Source organism: Bufo gargarizans, chromosome 1 (assembly GCF_014858855.1).
Source record: "Bufo gargarizans isolate SCDJY-AF-19 chromosome 1, ASM1485885v1, whole genome shotgun sequence".
NCBI classification, from domain to species: domain Eukaryota; kingdom Metazoa; phylum Chordata; class Amphibia; order Anura; family Bufonidae; genus Bufo; species Bufo gargarizans.
The window spans coordinates 210,318,171-210,341,715 of record NC_058080.1 but is presented as its reverse complement, the minus strand read 5'-3'; the positions used below and the strand labels follow the sequence as shown (position 1 = coordinate 210,341,715).

The 23,545-nt window shown below is 40.9% G+C and overlaps 1 protein-coding gene across 1 annotated transcript in view; it reads left to right on the top strand.

Annotated features, from left to right (window-relative positions):
* The window catches only part of DKK2 (dickkopf WNT signaling pathway inhibitor 2), a 125,661-nt gene that overhangs the window by 79,903 nt on the left and 22,213 nt on the right, over nucleotides 1–23,545 (top strand). The window contains exon 2 of the mRNA XM_044304490.1: nucleotides 16,455–16,605. Within this exon, the coding sequence (XP_044160425.1) occupies nucleotides 16,455–16,605 (151 nt within the window). The remainder of the gene's footprint in view (nucleotides 1–16,454; nucleotides 16,606–23,545) is intronic.

Here is a 23,545-nt window from a genome sequence, read left to right as displayed (position 1 = left end):
CACAAAATATTGATTAAGGGGTTCTATATACCTGCTTCCACAAAATACTGATTGAGGGGTGTGATATACCTGCTTCCACAAAATACTGATTGAGGGGTGCTTTATATTTGCTTTCACAAAATATTAATTGAGGCCTAAGATACACCTGTTTCTGCAAAATACTGATTAAGGGGTTTAATATACATGCTTCAACAAAATACTAATTATTTGTGATATATCAGCTTCCGCCAAATATTGATTGAGGCCTGCGATACACCTGTTTCCACAAAATACTGATTTAGGGGATTGATATACCTGCTTCCACCAAATATTGATTGAGGTCTGCAATACACCTGCTTCCACAAAATACTGATTAAGGGGATTGATATACCTGCTTCCACCAAATATTGATTGAGGCCTGCGATACACCTGCTTCCACAAAATACTGATTAAGGTGTTTGATATACCAGCTTCCACCAAATTCTTAATGAGGCCTGCGATATACCTGCTTTCACAAATACTGCTCTTCTCTTGGGACTTTGGCACAGTCATTTTAAAAATGACAGCTAGAAAAAGAGGCAGGCCATTCCACAGGGGTCGTAGGGGTCGGGCAGGTGCACCAGGCCGGAGCCTAAGAGGGAAGTTGGAGAAGGTGCGTGCGATTACGTCAAAGGACGCACCAGATTTGGTTGAGAGGCTCACTTATCATTTCGCTTATGCACCCTCCTCATCCTCTGTATCTGCACCATCCTCACTCTCTGCTGTCTGCACCCCCAAAGACACCACCACCACCACCATAGCCCCTCCACTCGATTTAGAGGTATTATTTTCCCATCCACTCCCAGACCTTACCGATGCTCAGCCATTTTTGGCATCGGATGAGGAAGAAGAGGTAGCAATGGTCGCCACCCAGCGGTCTAATGACAGTACCCATATCAGCCCAAGGAGGGTGGTCCCCTCTGTTGCTGCCTACTCCCAGATCTCTAATGTCAGGTGAAGGTTATGATGATGACGTGTCGATGGACGTCACGTGGGTGCCCACAAGAGAGGAAGAGGAGGGGAGTTCAGAGGGAGAGACAGAGCAGCAGATAGGGAGAAGAAGGAGGAGAAGCAGGCAGAACTCACAGTGCACCAGAGGCAAAAGGCAGACTGCAAATGTATCTGGAGCGAGCCATCCACTATGCACAGTCACATCTTGCGCCTATAGGGTTGCCATCTGCTGCCTATGCTGTCAACGAATAAGTTGCGGTAAGCCCACCACTCACTTAGGGACGACTGCCTTAAGAAGGCATCTGGCCTCCCATCACCGAGCCCAGTGGGAGCAACGCCGTCAGAACCCACAAAGCCACCCTCCCAACGCTCCATGTCCTGCCTCTTCTCCTTTTCCTCTCTCCTCCCATTTGTCCTCCACTCCACCTTCCACCGTGCAGTCGTCGCGTTTATCTGGCAGAAGGCAGGCTTTCGTGGCCCAAATGTTCGAGCGTAAAAAGTGGATGACGCCGGATAACCCTCTTGCCCAACGGCTGACCGCTGGCTTGTTGGAACTGCTAGCCCGCCAACTACTGCCATATAAACTTATGGACTCAGTGTCCTTTAGAAAATTTGTGTCCATTGACACACTGCAATAAAAATAATACTTCAATTCCTTTAAAGTATATATTTAAAAAAAACATAGAATAGAACTTTAATTACACAAATACACAGTGATACTAAGACAATAATCATTAGCCAGGGAAAGTAAATCAATAGGAGAGCTATTTGTACACTATTATTTTTTTTAGCATATTTATGTTTTTTCTAGCTCTGCTATTGATTTATTATTATTTTTAAGGATGAGCGAATCGACTTCGGATGAAACATCCGAAGTCGATTAGAATAATACTTTGTTTGAATACTGTACGGAACGAGAGCTCCATACAGTATTAGAATGTGTTGGCTTTGATGAGCTGAAATTATCACGAGACTTCGCATAATAACTTCATAATTTAATTTCTACCGTAAAAAAACATTTCCTGAACTCAGGAACTAACTTAGGCTCATCAGAGCCAATACATTCTAATACTGTACGGAGCGCTGGTTCCGTACAGTATTCAAAAAAAGTATTATTCGAATTGACTTCAGATGCTTCATCCAAAGTCTTAAGATTTTCAACCCCCAAGACACTATGAAAATACTCCAAAATCAAGGTGCTTAGTGCCTAAAGTGAAATGTGTGTGTTCCGACAAAATATGTCTAATGCAACAACAAATAACAAGAAGAATGATTAAGTACATCCATAGATCTTTTGACTATTAGGTCCAATTCCTTTTTGGATTATTGTTTTAAATTTAAGGATACACAACTTACCCTTTCTCAAATATATCACAGATTTCGGGACTGTCTAGGGGAAATGACAACATTTAAAAGTGAGGAGGGCTGGGAAGTCGATTGCCCAAAAATATAGATTGATACAATTTAAAATTGTACATCGCCTGTACTACTCCCCCGCCTTCCTCTCAAAAATGTATAAGGAAAAGAAAGATATGTGTTGGAAGTGTTCGGCAGAGGGCGCTGGTCTAAGTCACTTGTTATGGAATTGCCCCAGGATAGGTGGCTTCTGGACCAGAATTTATGAAGAAATATATAGGAGATATAAGATCAAATTGAATAGTTGTTTTATGCAGGCAATATTAGTTTTTTCCCCCCTACCAATTTAACGCCCCTTCAGAAACGACAGTGTTTGGAGGGTTTTATGGCCGCAAAGGTCTTGATCGTTAAATATTGGGGCACGCAGAATAGTCCTAGTTTCTCAGAGTGGAGGGCTAGTATAGATACTATCGATGCCTACAGAAGAATAGCAAGAAGAACAGAATAATGGTCGATAGGGTGGGTTATTCGCCCCTAGGAGTTTGGTTACCTTTAGCATTGGAAATTGATACTTAGGACACAGACGGGGTGTGCAGCAGTGAATCAAGGGGTGGGGGGATAAATGGGGTCAATTATATTGATTATTGTATAATTATCTGACTTTTTTTTTTTTTTGATTGTGTGAAATGAAAATTTATATACTTGGCACAGAAAACAATAAAAAAAAATAATATTTAAATAAAATAAAAAGTACATGAAAGGAGCCAATACTTTTTAAAAAGTATTTTAGTTGCACTTTTTGCTAGTAAAAAAAAAAAAAATATGTAAAAATTTGATTATTTTTTCACTTTTCCAAAATAAAAACAAAAAATACTAAAATAAAAATAAAGCCCTATGTATTACTGGAAAACTGAACAAAGTTATGGCTTTTAAACCTGCATGAACTAAAAAGTAAAAGCAAAAATTGTATTTGTTCAGATATTGTATTTCTGTTTTTAAATAACAGTAGAAAACTTTCATGTATGAACCCAACTTACAAATACTTGTAAGTTGAAATTAATAATGTTGCAAATACTTTGCTTTTATTTGTCTTGCTCCAATCTGATCTATAATAGCCAGTTCCTATCGTCAGCTGCTTACACAGTCCCTTTCATGTTTATATACACTAGTATGAGAGAGCATGAGAGAGCGTCTGACGTAGGACGCTAGGGCTCCGCCTCCTCCTCCTCCCCTGCCTCTGCCCCGCCGCCGCTCGCTGGCCGCCTGCAGCCCGCACTACCGAACAGCTGATGGGCCGAGAGTCGGAGACATCATTATGCTGAGCCTGCCCTGCTTTCCCTGCTCTCCCCTGCTTCCGCTGCTACCGTTCCGCCCCTGCTCGCTGGATTGTGGAACTGCCGAACAGCTGAACAGTTGAACAGCTGACGGGCTGAAAGTCCGAGACGCCGCAATGCCGAGGTTGCCCTCACCTTAATGCCGGAGTTTATATACTGACCTCCGTTTCACTCTGCAAGGCAAGGGGATATCGGGTGGTGAGTTGTTGTGTCGGCTGTCTTGTGAGTTGTTGTGGAGGAGCTGGGATGTTGGAGAAATGAAGGGTGCATAAAGGGCTTCACAGGACGCTACAGCTTCTTTGAAGTGGATTCCTGCTGCCCCAGTTGCCTTTGTGGGAGAGGCGGACCCGGTTAACCTGGACTGCACTGTCCGACGATATCATTGAATGACAGGTCCTCTTAACTTTAATATATGACCGCCAGGAGTGACTAACTTGGGGGGTACAGTTTGTACTGCCTCCCACCGCAACCTATACTCAGCCTTTGCCCTTAGGTCTGCCTCTACCGTGAAGGTATACTGTGAAGGTATACAAGTAGTGGGGACGATATCCCCGGTGATGGCAGCTGATAGAGGGCTGGTTTCCCACGGTGATTATGGTTGCACGGATGGATATGCGGTTTGAAGATATTGTCGACTGAAGGGAGGAAAAGGAAAAAAAAAAGGAAAGGAAAAGGGGAAAAAAAATAAAAATATATATATATAAAAGAAAAGGATATATGACCCCGCTCCCACCCTGGTTGTATAATTAATGACATTGTTCTTTCCGGATTTAACGAACTAACTAACTTTTTGCACCTTCCGATACGCCGGATGCTAATGCGTGTGTTATAACTTTGCAAGAAATCCACCTCTCCCGGCCAAAGCTTTAATTAACAGTACTAATATTACTAATGTTTTCTCCTTCTGAAATGATTTTTCCTGTATTGGACGGATATTGAATCGATCTCCTTTATTATTGTTTGAAAAAGATTTATTGTTTACATTTTGATTGTGACTAATTTAGAAGGGGGTGTTATATTTGTAGTTGTTCCTTCGGGCTCATAAACCGTGTTGGTATTGAGAGAGGGAGGGAGAGGGAAAAGGGAGGGAAAAGGAAGGGAGGAGGGAAGGAAAAAAAAAAAAAAAAAAGGCAAAAAAAAAAGGCAAAAAAAAATAAAAAATGGTGAGAACTGAAATGCCGTCCAAGAAAAGGGAGGAACCGCGTGCCCCCGCGGGAAACACCGCTAGGAGATCAGCTGCAGGTTTGGAAAGTGGGTCTAAACAATCGGGCCTAAACAAATATCTGGTCCCGAATTCACCGGGGATAAGATCCCCACAAAAAGAAAAAATTGTAGACTTGAGACCGCAGGGTTTAACGCACGAGACATCAGTCGAAGGGGGAGAGGCAGAGAGGGGACCCCCAGTGACATATACAGAAACGGATGTAAAAATGGTGCAGGATATACTCTGTACTGTCTCACGGATGGAAAATTTAATGGGCAATCTAGTAACCCAGCTTGGGGCAGTACAGACAGATGTTATGGTTATACGAGCGGAGATGGAAAAAGTTAGACAGCGGTTGCAGGAGATGGAAAAAAAGATCCCCCCCCTTGAGAAATCTGTTCAGAAATTAGAGAAGGAAGTGATTGCTTTAAAACAGACAAACGCTAAGATGGAAAAAAAACTGGTAGACCAGGAGGATAGATCAAGAAGGTCAAATATAAGATGTGTGGGGATTCCAGAGCGAGCGGAGGGAGATAACTGTACCGATTTTATGGAGGGATGGTTAAGGGAAAACAGTAGAGAAGGTACTCTCTCTCCCCTGTTCTCCATCGAAAGAGCACATAGGATCCCCACAAAAAATAGGGTACCAGGAGATTTTCCCAGACCGATATTAGTGAAATGTCTACTATCTAAGGACCGAGATGGAATATTAGCCGACGCTAGAACCTCGGAAAGATATCACATACAGGGGGTAAAGATTAAATTTTTTCCAGATTACTCATTCAGTACTAATGCACAAAGAAGAGAGTTTATATCGGTAAAAAAAAGATTAAGGGAAGCAGGTAAAAAGTATAGCCTTTTTTTTCCAGCAAAATTAAGGGTGGAACACAATGGCAAGTTTATTTTTTTTCAGACTCCGGAGGAAGCTAGCGAGTGGGCAGACGGGGAGGGTCTCTGAGGTTGGGGGGGAGGAGGCGATAGGCGCTAATATGCTAAGATATGGAGTCGCCCGGACTGCCGACCAGCAGAAGGGGGGACTACTATGGAGGGGTTGGGGGGGTGGGGCGTGGAGAGAAGCAATATTATTTTTAATTTTTTATTTTTTTTTTTCTCTGTCTATCTGGATAGATGGTTAGGGTTCTTTCATTGAATGTGAGAGGGCTCCGTGAGAGGGTTAAAAGGTTTGCTATCCTTGAGTGGATCAAGAGGTTCCTGCCAGCTGTCATCTGCCTCCAGGAGACACATTTAGACAAAGAATCAGTCAGGTGGTTGGAGAGGAGATGGATGGTGGCGGGATATCATTCAGTATATACTACCTACTCTAGAGGGGTCTCGATTTTGATACATAATAAAATTAAGTTTGAGGCCCTGGCATGTGAGGCTGATGATCGTGGCAGGTACCTCTTTCTATATTGCTATGTAGAGGGGAAAAAAACTGTACTTGCAAATATATATATTCCACCACCTTATAAATCAGATGTTTTGTACCAACTGTATAGATTTATGTTGAATAAACAGGAATGTATGCTGATTGCGGTCGGAGATTATAATGCGGTTATGGATCCACTCAAGGATAGGATGTCTAGTGGAAGGGGAGGAGCACAAAATGTAGAGTTACGCAAACTAGTGTACGAATTTAATTGGGTAGATGTTTGGCGGGTGCAGAACCCGGATGAAATTAATTATTCTTGCTACTCAAAAACACACCAAACCTGGTCGAGAATAGATATGATTCTGGGAAATAAAAATTTAATATCTCAAAATAGGATTAGGATAAAGTATATACCCATGGCTTTATCGGACCATAGTGCAATGGTAATGGAGCTAGATCTGAATAAAAATAATATTTTGCCGTTGTTTAAGTTCAATCCCCATTGGTTATTATTAATCTCAGATAAAGAGAGTATAATAGAAGAGTTGAAACTCTTTTTTATGGAAAATAATGGTTCTGCCGGTAGACTTGTGGTTTGGGACACCTTTAAGGCTTTTTTGAGGGGAATATTGTTTAAAAAAGTAAACTATTGGAAAAAAAATACTAGAGAGAATGGGAAGGCATTGGAAAAAAAATTACAAGAGGCTGGAATGGTATGTATGAGACACCCTACTGTACTTAATAAGAGAGTTTGAAGAACAAGAAAAGTTGAGGCTATATCAATTAGAAAAAAGTAGGAAAGAATTGCTCCTTCAGGGGATTAAGTTGGCCTCGGAGGGTGAAAAGGTCGGAAAAATATTAGCAAATATAGTCAGAAACCAAAAAGGGAAATCATGGATTGGAGTGATTAAAGATAAAATGGGAAAATTACTCACGGTACCTGAAGATATAAAAAAAGTGTTTGGGGACTACTTCCAAGAGTTATATAAGTCCAGGGTACAATACTCAAAACAAGAGTTAGATTCCTATTTAGATAAGATTGCTTTTAATAGGATTTCTGAGGTTCAAAAAGAATTTCTGGAAAAAGAAATAACTGTGGCAGATATAAATTCAGTTCTGGGCAAGGTTAAATCCGAGAAAGCACCAGGTGGAGATGGATTGCCCTTTGAAATATATAAAACCTTTGCACAGGTATTAGTTCCAGAATTAAAAATAACATTGGATGAGGCCCGAAAATTAAGTGATCTACCGAGCTCTATGAAGGAAGCAATTATTACATTAATTCTAAAAAAGGGGAAGGAACAAACAGACCCTGGCTCATATAGGCCTATATCCCTCTTGAATACAGATGCAAAAATTTTGGCAAAAGTTCTAGCAGATAGGCTCTCTAAGGTTATTAAAGAAATAATAAATAAAGATCAAACAGGTTTTATACCGGGAAGAACAATATACTCCAATATAAGAAGACTATTCCTTAATATTGAAGCTAATAGATCAGATGCAGGGGAAAAAGCGATACTCTCATTGGATGCTCAAAAGGCGTTTGATTGCATCGAATGGGAGTATCTATGGGCAGTATTAAGGAGATTTGGCATAGGGGAAGGATTTATAGGCTGGATTCAGCTAATTTATTGTAACCCCAGGGCTAGAGTGGTTGTGGATGGGAGCCTATCCCCTTCGTTTGCCCTATCACGTGGTACAAGGCAGGGATGCCCTCTCTCCCCATTGCTATTTGCAATTGCAATTGAACCCCTGGCAAATATAATAAGAAATGACAGGGAGATTAAAAGTTTTACATATGTGGGTGGAGAAGAAAAATTGTTGATGTATGCAGATGATATTTTACTTTTTTTGCAAAACACTGGGGAACAGTTCAATAAAATAGTAGAGATAATAGATAAGTTTGGGTTCTACTCCGGTTTAAATATTAATTGGGGTAAATCACACATGTTATTATTAGGAGAGGGGCAATTACAGAGAGACACACGGGTGCAGGTTTTAAAAAGACACGAAAATTTCAAATATCTCGGTATACAAATCTCTGGGAACATAGAAGAATATGAAAAATTAAATTTTCTCTCTCTAATAAAAGAATTAAGAACTAAAATACACATATGGAAAAGACTACCACTGTCAATGCAGGGCAGGGTAAATTTAATAAAAATGGTCTTCCTCCCAAAGATACTTTATGCATTGCAAAACGCCCCAGTAAGAATATCACAGAATATTTTTAAACTACTTGATAGATTAATGGGGGATTTTATGTGGAAGGGTGCGGTCCCTCGGATAAAGAAGGAAGTCCTTCAGCTCCCAGTGAAAGAAGGAGGATTAGCGCTTCCTAATCTATTTTTCTACTATTTAATAACACAATATGGGAATATAAAGGATAGCTTAGATAGTGAGGTGGGTAGACAATAAATAAATAGATGGGGATGGAAAGAAAAATTTAATCACTTAGAGGTGTTGGAGTCAGGTTTTTTTGGGAAAAAAAATACTAGTAATAGGATATTCAACCACTTAGAATATGTATGGGGGGAAATTAAGAGACTATTGGAGATTAAAGGGTTTTTGAAATATACACCGATATGGAAAAATCTTAATTTAAAGGAATTGGAAACAATAAGGGATTATATAGATTGGGAAAAAAAAGGAGTGAAATACCTAGAACAGATTTTTGTGGGAGATAAGCTGAAGGACTTTAATATAATGGTGTCGGAATTTGGGATCCCCCATAGGGACTTGTATAAATATTTCCAGCTTAGGAATGCATTGTGGATAGCGGTACAGGGGGATAGTTACCGAAGGGAAACATCAGATACGTTAGATAAGTTTATTGCAGCAGGGGAAGGAGCTGGATTAACTGCAAGAAGATATAAGATCTTGATGGAGGAAAAAAGAAAAACAATTACAATGCTTGCCGCGAAGAAATGGCAGAAAGATTTAGTATCCTTTACAGAGGAAAAATGGAGCGATGCCCTTAGAAATTACGCGACAATTTCGGATAGGGGTTCGCATAAGATCTCACAATTTTTTATAATACACAGACTGCATCGGTCTCCATGGATGTTAAAAAGAATGGGGGTGAGACCAATAGACAAATGTTTAAAATGTCGGGAAGAGAGAGCTGATTTGATACACTGTTTTTGGAGGTGTCCCAAGCTTCATAGATACTGGACAGAAATTATGGAAACTGTGTTTTTGTTACTGAAGGTCCGAGTATTTTAGGGGCAACTGAACATTTGAAATTAAATAAAAATATACGATTGGTTTTAAATAAAGTATTATTCCAGGCTAGAATCCTGATACTTAGAAAATGGATAAAGGTAGATCCACCGACGGTGGAACAGTGGAGGAACACAATAGACAAGTTAATTAAAGAAGAACGTGGGATGAAGAATTATATTAAAAAGTTTTCAAATCTCGACCAGGTCTGGAAAAATTGGGTACTCTAGGTTTTTTTTTTTTTTTTTTTTTTTTTTCTCTTTTTCTCTCTCCACGCGGGGGGTAATGGGAGGGTGGGTGCCGGGTGGTGGTTGGGAATGGGGTGAAAGAAAGAAAAAGAATAGAAATGAAAGATGAACAGTAACCACCATTTGTTAATAACTTTTTCATATGTATTGTTGGGATAATGTTGTGTTACGGAAGTATTTATTGTACGAAATGGAAATAAAAAGATTTAAATCAACACTAGTAGTCATGGCCATTTGTTGAGTATGATTATGATACACTATTGCTATGGCCAAACAATGATCCCGTGGGACCATGGCACCACCAGCATGGAAGCAGAGGATGATTTAAAAAGTATGTGATTATTTACTAATTTTAGCCATTGATTTAGATTTTTTAGAGGGTAGGAAAACCCCTTTAAGCTTATAATCTCAAAAATTGACGGATCATTGCCTTCAAGTTACAGCCCAGAGCTGCATTCAGATTTCTCTAGCTAATCCTGTCTTTCATGGCCTCAGAATTCTTCTACTGTTTAATAACATGATGTAACATAAACTTGTATTCTACGTACAGTAAGTGCAGTCTATACCATTGCAATCAGTGCTTTCTAAAAAGCTTGTAAATGCATGTTTTTTTAGGATTCTTGAGAATTATAATTGGACACAGGTCAAGGTCTTCTTTTCATACATAGTTGAAGCATCAAAGCTTATATAAGGTTTTACTTCATGTATTGTTATAGATTACCATGTTATAGTTTCCATATGTTGTAGGAACTTTTTCCCATTGCTAAATACCTCAATCGCAACAATGTTTAGACAATTTGACATAATTTCTCTGCCATCAAGAGCGTCTCCTTAGTATACTAGCCAATAATGTCCAACAAATAAGATGAATACAAGAAGTCATGCAAATTCTAAGATATCCCTTAACACTTTCTTAAGGTTCCTTGACACCTATCATCCTTTACTACATCAACACCTCATTCTATAACCACTTGCAGCTGTAAAGTGACGACTCTTAGCCAGCTGTAAGTAATGTGTGAAGCAACAGGTATATTTTTGTAGAATACAAAGCTTAAAAGTAGAGTCACAGCTACGTAAACCATGGCAGATGTGAAAAGTGAACAGCAAGCTGCAGCATATATGATTAATAATAGACTACACTGCGCTGTTGCTTCTGAAGTGCACTCATGGATCACTATTATAGTCAGTAGCCTAGCAGTATAGCTTTGTCTTCTTAATGAAAGCAAAAAAAGGCAAATATTAGCTTATTGGGGAGAGCAAATCAGGTAACATTTCCCCGTTGACGGAGGGTTGGGGTGGGGAATAAGTATTGTAAGTACACCTAAATATTAATTCTTGAGAGTACCAGCATGATATGCAAAGTTGCATATTCTGGAGAGTACACATGTTCACAGCCTTTTTCCCATTACTGTTCATTTCCCTTTCATGAGTATGTTTGCTTGCAGGTTTTACAGCAGATTTTGCAGCATTTTGCCACAGTTTTCACTTTTCACATTGCATAAGACAATCCATGGCACACACCTGTGCTAAATCTATAACATAGTAGCATGCTACAGATTTAAACATTCGCACCAAGGCAGTCATTTACTAACAGAAATTTGCCTATTTTTTGCATAATTGTGCTGCAGATTGCAGCGCAAAGGTTATTTGTGCCTCAATCTGTGGCTTTTCCTCACTCACGCCAGGTCTAAAAAAGGGGGTGTGGCAGGGGGGAAGAAGGGGACTGGCTTGCCGGCCCATCACACTAAACATTTTTTACAATGGTCTAAATTTAAGGAAGCTTAAGATCCACTACCAGCATATGGGGTTATTAAGACCGGCGTTTTAGTCATTAATAAATGATCCTCTATGTCCTTAAATCTTCAGCAGCAACATCCCAGTTTTTGTATCGGCATGAAAAATCTACAAGTCCACCTGATTTGAACACATCCATTTAAGTTCCTGGCAGCTACATTGACACCGTTCATATAAGTTGCAATGCCATCCATTAAATGTTTTCTGTCTGTAATCAATGAACAATGAACTATTCGTTCAACTAAATAGAATTTCATTGAATTTAGTTAAAGGCTATGGTCACCTTTGGGCATTTTTTATTGTTGCATTGCACTTATTTTGAGCTAAAAATATATTTTTTCAATTGGTCTTTAATAAAAATGTTCAACCCCTTTCTCCGTACATAGATGAGATTCTCTAGTAGCAGGCTCTGTGCTTATACGATTTCTCATCAGGCAGCTAAGCTGACGGCTCCTTATCTCTGAATTGAATAAACACTCATTATAGTTCAATTCTTATCTTACTAATAATAATATGGCTTAAATGAGTATATACAGTATGAGCTGTTAGTAGTTCAAAGATAAGGGACATGAATAGCTAGAAGATAAAGGCTGAAAGTGAAAGTAAGATGCTCATAGCTAGGCAGAGTTTTAACCCTTTATAATGAAAACTGCTGAAAATGTTTAATAAAAACCAATTGAAAAAAGTTTATAATGAATAAAATGTCAGATACAAATCCCAAATGGCATATATGTCTAATGAAGGCCATAATCTGCAGTTTTAAACATATAAGACATGGGTCATGTTCTTGAAAAGGCAATTTTGACCTCTGACCATCAAGTCTTTTACATGTTGACCTTCACCATATAAGAAATTGCACTCGCCACTGCTATAGGTTGCATTACATTTCTTAGGAAACATTTACAATTGTTCCCATGATACACACATTTCAAATACATAATCAAAGCCACAATGTCAAACAGAAAAAAAACAGTTAACACTAAGACATTTATGAAGACTTCTAATGAGGTGAAATTAATCCTACAAAGCTAATGTAGACAACTACAGGAACTACAGTAATGAATGTCTGCTTCATTTATGCCCATTGGCACGATTTTTCAGTTTTACCGCCCACTATATTTTAGTGTCAGTCCTGATATGTCCCAGCCAAGCTGGCATGAAATTTTGGTTCTTTGCCAAAGAAAGATACTTTTACTAATGTAATGTACAAACTCCAACAGCCAAAAAAAAACTATAGGATGTAATTATAGTGTCTAAAAAGTACCTGAAGGGGAAAGCTGCAGAGCAATTGATTTAGAGCCAGCTGTTACTGTTAGCTTAGTGAAAGTGCTTTTTAACTAGTATTAACTATAGCAAGCTGACTACATTGTAAATGGAATAAAACTGCCATAATACAGTCCTGATCAAAAGTTTAAGACCAGTTGAAAAATGACAAAAAAATCATATTTAGCAAGGCTGGATCTTAACAAGGTTCCAAGTAGAGCTTCAACATGCAACAAGAAGAAATGGGAGTGAGACAAAACATTTTTTGAACATTCAATTTAATGAAAACAACAAATAAACTGAAACAGGCTGTTTTTCAGCTGATCAAAAGTTTAGGACCACACCTCCAAAAAAAACTAAACCCCCCTAAACAGAAATCCAACTTCCAAACATGAACTCAGTAATGAGTAGCTCCGTCGTTATTGTTGATCACTTCAAAAATTTGTTTCGGCATGCTTGATGCAAGCGTTTCCATGAGGTGAGTGGGAACATTTCGCCAAGTGGTGAAGACTGCCGCACGAAGGCCATCTACTGCCTGGAACTGTTGTCCATTTTTGTAAACTTCCCTTGCCATCCACCCCCAAAGGTTCTCAATTGGATTTAGATCAGGGGAACACGCAGGATGGGCCAAAAGAGTGATTTTATTCTCCTGGAAGAAGTCCCTTGTCCTGCGGGCATTGTGTACTGTAGCGTTGTCCTGTTGAAAAACCCATCGTTGCCACACAGACGAGGGCCCTGAGTCATGAGGAATGCTCTCTGCAACATCTGGACATAGCCAGCGGCCGTTTGACGTCCCTGCACTTGCTGAAGGTCCATTGTTCCACTGAAGGAAAAAGCACCCCAGACACATTATGGCGCCCCCTCCACTGTGGCGTGTAGAAAACATCTCAGGTGGGATCTGCTTGTCATGTCAGTAACATTGGAAACCATCAGGACCATCAAGGTTAAATTTTTTATCATCAGAGAATAAAACTTTCTTCCACCTTTAAATGTCCCATGTTTGGTATTCTCTTGCAAAGTCCAAATGAGCAGTTCTGTGGCGTTCAAGGAGATGAGGTCTTTGAAGACGTTTTTTGTTTTTGAAGCCCTTCAGTCTCAGATGCCGTCTGATGGTTATGGGGTTGCAGCCAGCACAAGTAAGGGCCTTAATTTGGGTCGAGGATCGTCCAGTGTCTTGACGGACAACCAATTGGATCCTCCGGCTCAGTGCTGATGAAATTTTTTTGGGTCTTCCACTTGACTTTTTTGTTCCATAACCCTCAGGATTATTTAAGAAATTCCAAATGACTGTCTTCCTGCGTCCCACCTCAGCAGCGATGGCGCGCTGTGAGAGACCCTGCTTATGCAGTTCAACAACCCGACCACGTTCAAAAAAGGAGAGTATTTTTGCCTTTGCCATCACAACGTGTGACTACCTGACAGAAAATGACAATAAATCCACATCTTTGCACAGATTTGTCTTTTAAAGGCATGTGGTCCTAAAATTTAGATCAGCTGAAAAACAGCCTGTTTCAGTTTAATCGTTATTTTCAATTAATTGACTGCTCAAAAAATGTTTTGTCTCACTCTCATTTCTTCTCGTTGCATGTTTAAGCTCTACTTGGAACCTTGTTAAGATCCAACAATGTAAAATATAATTTTTTGCCATTTTTCAAGTGGTCTTAAACTTTTGATCAGGACTGTATTTTACAGTATGTACCTTCCAAAAAATATATACTATAAAGCAGATTTATAGTCTTACTAGATACCTTGTGATATTATGTGGTCAAGAAAGTTCATAAAGTAGGGTTCTTACCCCATTCATCAAGTTTAAAATAACTCCATCATTTCGAGAGATTTTCAAAGTGCAAAATGTGATTTATTTACAGGTGGCTTTACACACGACGCTTCGATCAATAAAGACCTTTTTCAAACTACTGTAGCTGGGTGAAGAGAGTTATATGGAAATAGTGCTGTAGTAGAAATGTTTATCCACAAAAGGAAGCGCTATTTCCATATGACTCTCTTCTCCCACTAGCAGAAATTTGAAAATGGTCTTCATTGACTGAAGTGCCACGTGTACAGTCGCCTGTAAATAAATTTCATTTTCCACCTTGAAAATCTCTTGAAGTGCTGGAGTTATTCTATAAAGTAAATTCAGCAAAGAAATATATTAAAATATAAGGTGTTTGGAGTCATGCCGAACCTGACTTACGTGTACAGTATATCTACTGTACATATTCTCAAACTTCTCTACCTTAAAATTAGTTTGTTTTGAACTATTGTTAAACAGTTTCTATAGATTCAGGCATTTTTTTCCACTATTTCACCCAAAAACATTGCTTATTATGTCTTGAGTGTACTATACATAAAATGTAGTCCAAGGGTGCTGATCATGGGGTTGTGTGACCCCAGTTGTGTGAAGGATTTTCTTTACATAGATTGTCCATACAAGCTGCTATTCATGGCTAGCATATGTATAAGTAGTGATGAGCGGCAGGGGTCATATTCGAATTCGCGATATTTCGCGAATATTTTTAGAATATTCGTCGAATATTCGAAAATTCGAAAATTTGCGATTTTTTTTCTTGAAAAAATAAAAATGGCAAGGTAATGATTGTGTAATATGCGAATTTTCGTAATTCGACTTTTCGGATTAGAATTTTTATTGCAAATTTTTCAACTTACAACTATTAGACAAAGAAGATTATAGCACTATATTAGCTAAATTGCTCTATATTCGATTTTTTGAATATTCGCTATATTGCTATAACAGTTTTTTTGAATATTCGTAATATATAGCAATATAGCGAATATTCGAAAAAAAATAATATAGAGCAATTTAGCTAATATAGTGCTATAATCTTTTTTTTTATAGTTGTAATTTTTTTCCAATCTGAACTTCAGATGAGAAAAAATTACAACTATTAGACAAAGAAGATTATAGCACTATATTAGCTAAAATGCTCTATATTTGTTTTTTTTTCGAATATTCGCTATATTGCTATAACTTCGTTTTTTCGAATATTTGTAATATTCTAAAACAAGAATATATAGCAATATAGCGAATATTCGAAAAAACGAATATAGAGCAATTTAGCTAATATAGTGCTATAATCTTCTTTGTCTAAAAGTTGAAAAATTTGCAATAAAAAATTCCAATCCGAAAATTCGAATTACGAAAATTCGCATATTACACAATCATTACCTTGCCGATTTTTTCAAGAAAAAAAAATCGTGCATTTTCGAATATGACCCCTGCCGCTCATCACTACTCCTAAAGTCAAGTATATTGCAGCCTTCTTATTGGCCCACAAGCTAGAAGCAGAAAGGGATCATGTGTACTGATTTTAAAAAAAAAAAAAATCGGAAAGAAAAAAAATCGGAAAAAAAAAAATCGAATATTCGAAATTGCGAATATATAACTACTGTATTCGAAATATTCACGAATTTTCGAAGTGCCTATATTCGCGATAAAAATTCGAAATTCGAATATTCGTGATCAACACTATGTATAAGTATATCTACCAAAATGCTCCATGATCCTGTCTATGGATAGCCAACATTGACGTGATCTTGTAGAGAGATCACCACATGGGATAAAATCTTTCTATGTCTTATGTTATCATATTGGAGAACCACACATATTTTAGAGGCTATAGGTCCATTTTACTTGAATTTACTTAAGCCATTTTCTTTGTGGATTTTTTCAGGCTTATCCCTGTGTTAGTGATAAAGAGTGTGAAGTTGGAAGATATTGCTACAGTCCTCATCAGGCTCCATCCTCATGCATGGTCTGTCGAAGAAAGAAGAAACGTTGCCATAGAGATGGCATGTGCTGTGTTGGGAATCGCTGCAACAATGGTAAGTAGGATGGGCAGGTTAAGGATATATTCTGGCCTTGTACAATATGGAAATGTGATTACTTGTTGCTAGGGATGAGCGGACCCGTGGATGTTCAGGTTCACTGGGTTTGGGACCCGAACTTGACCCGAACTCGAACCCGAACCCGATTGAAGTCAATGGGGACCATAACTTTGGTACACTAAAATGGCTCTAAAATAGTCGTCGTAAGGGCTAGCGGGCTGCAAAAGGAAGCAAAATAGAGGTAAGAGCAGGACAGTCGCCCTGCAAACAAATGTGGATAGGGAAATGACTTAAAATAATATAGAATATAATTTAAAAAAAATTATAATCTTGAACTAGGAGGTGGAAAAGGTTTTCATTTTTTATAAATTTGGGAAGACCCCGAAACATTGCAAAATAGAAAAGAGAATGCAAAGAGAAAGTGCGCTGGAGTATAACAATGGCTGGGTGCGGCCGGTATACTTGCCTACTCAGCACAAGGTACAGGCAAGTCCTGTGGGATCCATGCCTGGTTAATTTTAATGAACATGAGCTTCTCCACATTGGCTGTGGACAGGCGGCTGCGCTTGTCTGTGATTACCCCCCCCCTCCGTGCTAAACACACGTTCGGACAATACACTTGCCGCAAGGCAGGCCAGCACCTTTTTAAGGCATAAAGGGCAAGATCAGGCCATGTGCACAATTTGGAGACCCAGAAGTTGAATAGGGCAGCCCCATCAGTCAGTATGTGTAGGCATGTGCACACGTACTGTTCCACTATGTTGCTGAAATGCTGCCTCCTGCTAAGACGTTCCGTATCAGCTAGTGGTGCTCGTTGTTGTGGCGTGCTGACAAAGCTTTTCCACATTTCGGCCATGCTAACCCTCCCTTCTGAGGATCTGGCGGTGCCCCAGCTTTGTTGGCAACTTCCACTGAGCTCCCGCTGTCAGCTGTGAATGCCATTGGCAGCACATCTACCAGCGTGCGCTTGTACTCGTGCCTCTTTCGATCACACTTCAGTGACAAAATTAAGGACAGCACATTGTCCTTGTAGAAGGGATCCAGCAGGGTGGCCACCCAGTAATCAGCACTGGTTATAATGTGGGCAACACAGTGGTCGTTGCGCAGGCACTTCAGCATGTAGTCGCTCATGTGTGCCAGGCTGCCCAGAGCCAACGACAAGCTGTCCTCTGTGGGAGGTGTATTGTCTGTGTCCTCTGTATCTCCCCAGCCACGCTTCATTGATGCCCATAAGCTGCTTTGGGTGCCACCATGCTGTGAACACGGTTCCTTCTCCTCATCATCCTCCTCCTCCTGCAGAACTGTGCCCTGGCTGGACAGTTGTGTACCTGGCCTCTGTTGGTGTAGGAACCTACCCTCTGAGCCACTTGTGAATGACTGGCCTGATAACTGTGGAAATTATGCTTCTTCCTCCTGTGCCACATCCTCTTCCATCATCGCCCAAAGTGTTTTTTCAAGGAGACATAGAAGTGGGATAGTAACACTGAGGACTGAGTCATCGGCACTGGCCATGTTGGTGGAGTACTCGAAACAGCACAACACAGCACACACGTCCCGCATGGAGGCCCACTCGTTGGTGGTGAAGTGGTGCTGTTCCGCAGAGCAACTCACCCATGAGTGCTGCAGATGAAACTCCACAATTGACTGCTGCTGCTCTCACAGTCTCTTCAGCATGTCCAAGGTGGAGTTCCACCTTGTGAGTACGTCGCATATGAGGCGGTGTGCGGGAAGGCCAAAGTTACGCTACAGCACAGACAGGCAAGCAGCAGGGTGAGAACGCCGAAAGCGCACACTGATGGCCCGCACTTTCTGCAGCAGCTTTGACCTATTGGGGTAATTTTTAAGGAACCTCTGCAGACCAAATTAAGCACATGTGCCAGGATGTGCGTCAAACCGGCTAAGCCCAGAGCTGCTACGAGATTTTGCTGTTATTGCACACCACCAGGCCAGGCTTGAGGCTCAGCAACACCAACTACTCATAGCTCTGATGTTCCATGCCCGTCCACAGCTCCTGCGCTGTGTGGGGTTTCCCCCCAAACAGATGAGTTTCAAAACAGCCTGCTGTCATTCCCCCTTGCTGTACTGAAGTTGGTGGTGAAGGTGTTATGCTGACCGGATGAGGAGGCGGTAGAGGAGGAAGTGGAGTAGGAGGAGGCAACAGGAGGCAATGAGAAATGTCCTGCAATCCTCGGTGGCGGTAGGACATGCGCCAAACTGCTATCCGCCTCAGGCCCAGCAGCCACTGCATTTACCCAGTGTGCTGCTAGGGAGATATAACGTCCCTGCCCGTGCTTAATGGTCCACTTATCGGTAGTTATGCGGACCTTGCCACAGATGGCTTTGCCCAGTGCACACCTGATTTTGTCCCCCACTTGGTTGTGTAGGGCAGGGATGGCTCACCTGAAAAAGTAGAGGCGGCTGGGAACCACGTACTGTGGGACAGCCACCGCCATAAGGTTTTTAAAAGTCTCTGTCTCCACCAGATGGCATGACAGCATTTCAAAGGCCAGGAATTTTAAAATACTGGCTGTGAGGGATACCACCCCTCGTGCCCGCTTGACGTCAACTACGTTGAGCTCACAAGACGCGGCATGGTCCCTGGTTACCAAGACATGATGCTATGCCCTCCTGGAGGAGCACGTAAAGTCGGCTTGGTACAGTTTACACAGACACCTCCTGTCCACGTGGGCACAGAGAGGCAACAAGCTGAGAGAGCCTTTCCACTGCCACAGTGAAACAGCGCTTTCTCAGCCCGGGTAATCTGCCATCAGCTTCTCGTTTGATATAAGCCCAGTCCACTAATGGTATTATATAGGGCACACTAGATAACACAATATACACTAAGAATATATACAGTGGTCTGAGGTTATAAATACAGGTAATATGGTACAAACAGGATTACACAAAGTACAAGTCAGTTACCGAATAGATGACTGTTCCTTTGCTGTATTCACATGGAGGGCAGTGATGTCAGCTGGTTGCAGGTCCCTCTAAACACATGGCATGATGTGACCCTCCTTCAGAGAAAAGACACACCCGCTTGCTGGAACAAGCCTTTTAAACTGTAGCCGGCCCTTCCCCTGGATCATCAAAGTCATCAAAACGCATAAGAGACTGCTACATGAATTGGGGCTCAGACTGCTTGGCTGATTTGTAAGGGGGGTAAGGTGAAAGACAGATGCCCATTGGCTGCAGGTGCCAACTGTGTGGTTTCAGCAGGGGATCGGGAATGTGAAGGAACTGGAGGCACTGTCAGCCATCCAATCTACTACCACCTCTACGTGTTCTGGCCTCACCATTCGTACACTGGTATTCGAGCCTACAAAATGATGTTGAACGTCCTGTCACCTACATGAACCTGATAAAGGTGTTTCATTTGGGCGCGTAGGTGGCACAGATCAACCATGACCTCTCCACGTATGAAAGACTACAAGGACCTAGATAAGAGGGAGGAAACAAAGAATGGGAATATTATGTCATTAAAGTAAAATCTTAAGTATGCATGCTTGTAATTAAATACTGTTAATCGAATAATAATGGTTGTTTATATAGCACCAAAATATTCTACAGCGCTTTAAGATCATGTACATTACATGATACAAACAAAATCGGACATTACAAATGAATAAAATGATCAACAATTTAAAAAAGAGGAGTGAGGATCCTGCTCACAAGAGCTCACACTCTATGAGGAAATAGAGATGGCAAAAAGGTATAAGCACTTTTGTACAATGGTCCATCCATCTTTAATAAAGCAGAATACTGCCCATAAACCTACATGAGCCAGTCACCAGCTGGGCACAAATACTAAGTACAAGGACTGTGGGGGTTACTGTTGGGTACAGGGATCAAGTTCTGAAGAAAAATGAAGGAGAGATTAGGGAGTGAAGAGTTAGATTAGTGAATGTGATAGACATTCCTAAAAAAGTTTTTTTTTTTTAGGTCACGCTTAAAATTGTAAATGCTAGAAATAAATCTGATCGTCCAGGGTAGAGAACTAGTGCATGACAAGAAAATTCTTGGAGTCGGAGAAACGAATTAGGGAAATAGATCATTGGCAGAACAAAAGCCATGAAAATGGGGGTAGACAGAGATCATGGAGGAGATATAGGGTGGTTCAGCAGTGTGGAGAGTTTGTAGGTACAAATAAGCATCATACATCAATCCTTTAAAGGAGTTGTGCCACATTATTAAAGTGATTCTGTCACCTCTTTTTACCCTATAGAGATGCAGACATGCATGGCTAGATCGCCACTAGCATGTCTGCAATATACCTGTCCCATATCTCTGAGTGGTTTTATTGAGTGTAAAAAATGATTTTATATATATGTAAATCAGCCTGGTAAGGAACCCAAGGGGCTGTACTAACCGTTCTGGAGCCCATCTACGCCCCCCTGTGAAGGAGCCCAGCACAGCCTGTATCCACGAATCTCCTCCTTGCTCACGAAGTTAGATCGCGTAATCTCACCGTGTGCAGTTCCTTCCCTGAGGCTGATACCAGCACATGGAAGGAACACTATGACGGCACTGCACATGCGCGAGCTCGCGCATCGTGAGATTACAGCGATCGGACTTCGTGAGCAAGGAGGAGATTCGTGGATACAGGTGGTGCTGGGCTCCTTCACAGGGGGGCGTGGCTGGTCTCCAGAACGGTTAGTACAGCCCCTTGGGCTCCTTACCAGGCTGATTTACATATATATAAAATCATTTTTTACACTCAATGAAACCACTCAGAGATATGGGACAGGTATATTGCGGATATGCTAGCGGCGATCTAGCTGTGCATGTCCGCATCTCTATAGGGTAAAAGAGGTTACAGAATCCCTTTAAGTTATCTCTTATCCACAGGATAGGGGATATCTAGAAGATTGCTGGGGGTCTAACCCCTGGAACTCCCACCAGTTACGAAAATTGAGATCCAGTTCACCCATTCTGATGGAGTAGCAGGTTGTGCGCTCACACTGCCCGTCTATTCCATTTCTATGGTAAGATATAGCTGAGTACAGCACTCGGACACACAGTAATGAGCTAGTGATCCTCTATCCTGTGGATAGGGGATAATTTAAAAACTTAGCACAGCCTGTCAATAACTTACCTGTCAAAGTTCCAGTGGCGCGACCCTCAGCCTTGGCACGGCCGCATCGGGAGATACGTGTGCTGACTCATGCCCCCTGGTGACACAACAGCATTCATAGTAGGATGCAATGTTCTGTTTCTCCCTGCAGCGGGCGTGTGCTGGCGGATATTAACAGTGGTTTCTATTTCTGTGTGCTAGTGTTTCTGACTAATGGAGCACCTATCAGGTGCTGATTAGCTTTGAGCGAGCACCAAAGTGCTTGAGTAGAACACTTCGCGATGCTCGGGTGTTCTACCAAGAACAATGGAAATGAATGGGAGAACCCCAGTCACCCCCTGCTCTGAAGAGGGGAGGGTGTCGGGACTCTAGTTTGGCTTAGGAGTCCCTGCTCTGACTCCATATATAGCTAAATCCATATATGGAGTCAGTAGTTGGGGACACCCCAGTGTATTTAAATCTAATCTAACCTGTATTTCATATTCTCATATATATATATATATATATATATATATATATATGTTAAAAAATAATAATAATAAAAAAATTGACTTCTACTGTACTGTACTTCTACTGAGATCTATATAGTAGAAGTCTCATATTTATTTATTTTTGTTACTGGCTATGCAGCTATATAGTATAGTGGTTAAAGTTCTGGGCTGTGATGCAGAAGCTGTGAGTTAAAATCCTGTCATAAACTTTTTCAGAAATAGAGGCTAACCTTATTTTAGAATATATAATATATTATAATATATGTAAAAATATTATGGCTAAAACATCAGTAGTAGTTTCCCACATATTATGCATTCATATACAGTACAGACCAAAAGTTTGGACACACCTTCTCATTCAAAGAGTTTTCTTTATTTTCATGACTATGAAAATTGTAGATTCACACTGAAGGCATCAAAACTATGAATTAACACATGTGGAATTATATACATAACAAAAAAGTGTGAAAGAACTGAAAATATGTCATATTCTAGGTTCTTCAAAGTAGCCACCTTTTGCTTTGATTACTGCTTTGCACACGCTTGGCATTCTCTTGATGAGCTTCAAGAGGTAGTCACCTGAAATGGTCCTCCAACAGTCTTGAAGGAGTTCCCAGAGACGCTCAGCACTTGTTGGCCCTTTTGCCTTCACTCTGCTGTCCAGCTCACCCCAAACCATCTCGATTGGGTTCAGGTCCGGTGACTGTGGAGGCCAGGTCATCTGGCGCAGCACCCCATCACTCTCCTTCATGGTCAAATAGCCCTTACACAGCCTGGAGGTGTGTTTGGGGTCATTGTCCTGTTGAAAAATAAATGATGGTCCAACTAAACGCAAACCGGATGGAATAGCATGCCGCTGCAAGATGCTGTGGTAGCCATGCTGGTTCAGTATGCCTTCAATTTTGAATAAATCCCCAACAGTGTCACCAGCAAAGCGCCCCCACACCATCACACCTCCTCCTCCATGCTTCACGATGGGAACCAGGCATGTAGAGTCCATCCGTTCACCTTTTCTGCGTCGCACAAAGGCACGGTGGTTGGAACCAAAGATCTCAAATTTGGACTCATCAGACCAAAGCACAGATTTCCACTGGTCTAATGTCCATTCCTTGTGTTTTTTAGCCCAAACAAGTCTCTTCTGCTTATTGCCTGTCCTTAGCAGTGGTTTCCTAGCAGATATTCTACCATGAAGGCCTGATTCACAGTCTCCTCTAAACAGTGGTTCTAGAGATGTGTCTGCTACTAGAACTCTGTGTGGCATTGACCTGGTCTCTAATCTGAGCTGCTGTTAACCTGCAATTTCTGAGGCTGGTGACTCGAATGAACTTATCCTCCGCAGCAAAGGTGACTCTTGGTCTTCCTTTACTGGGGC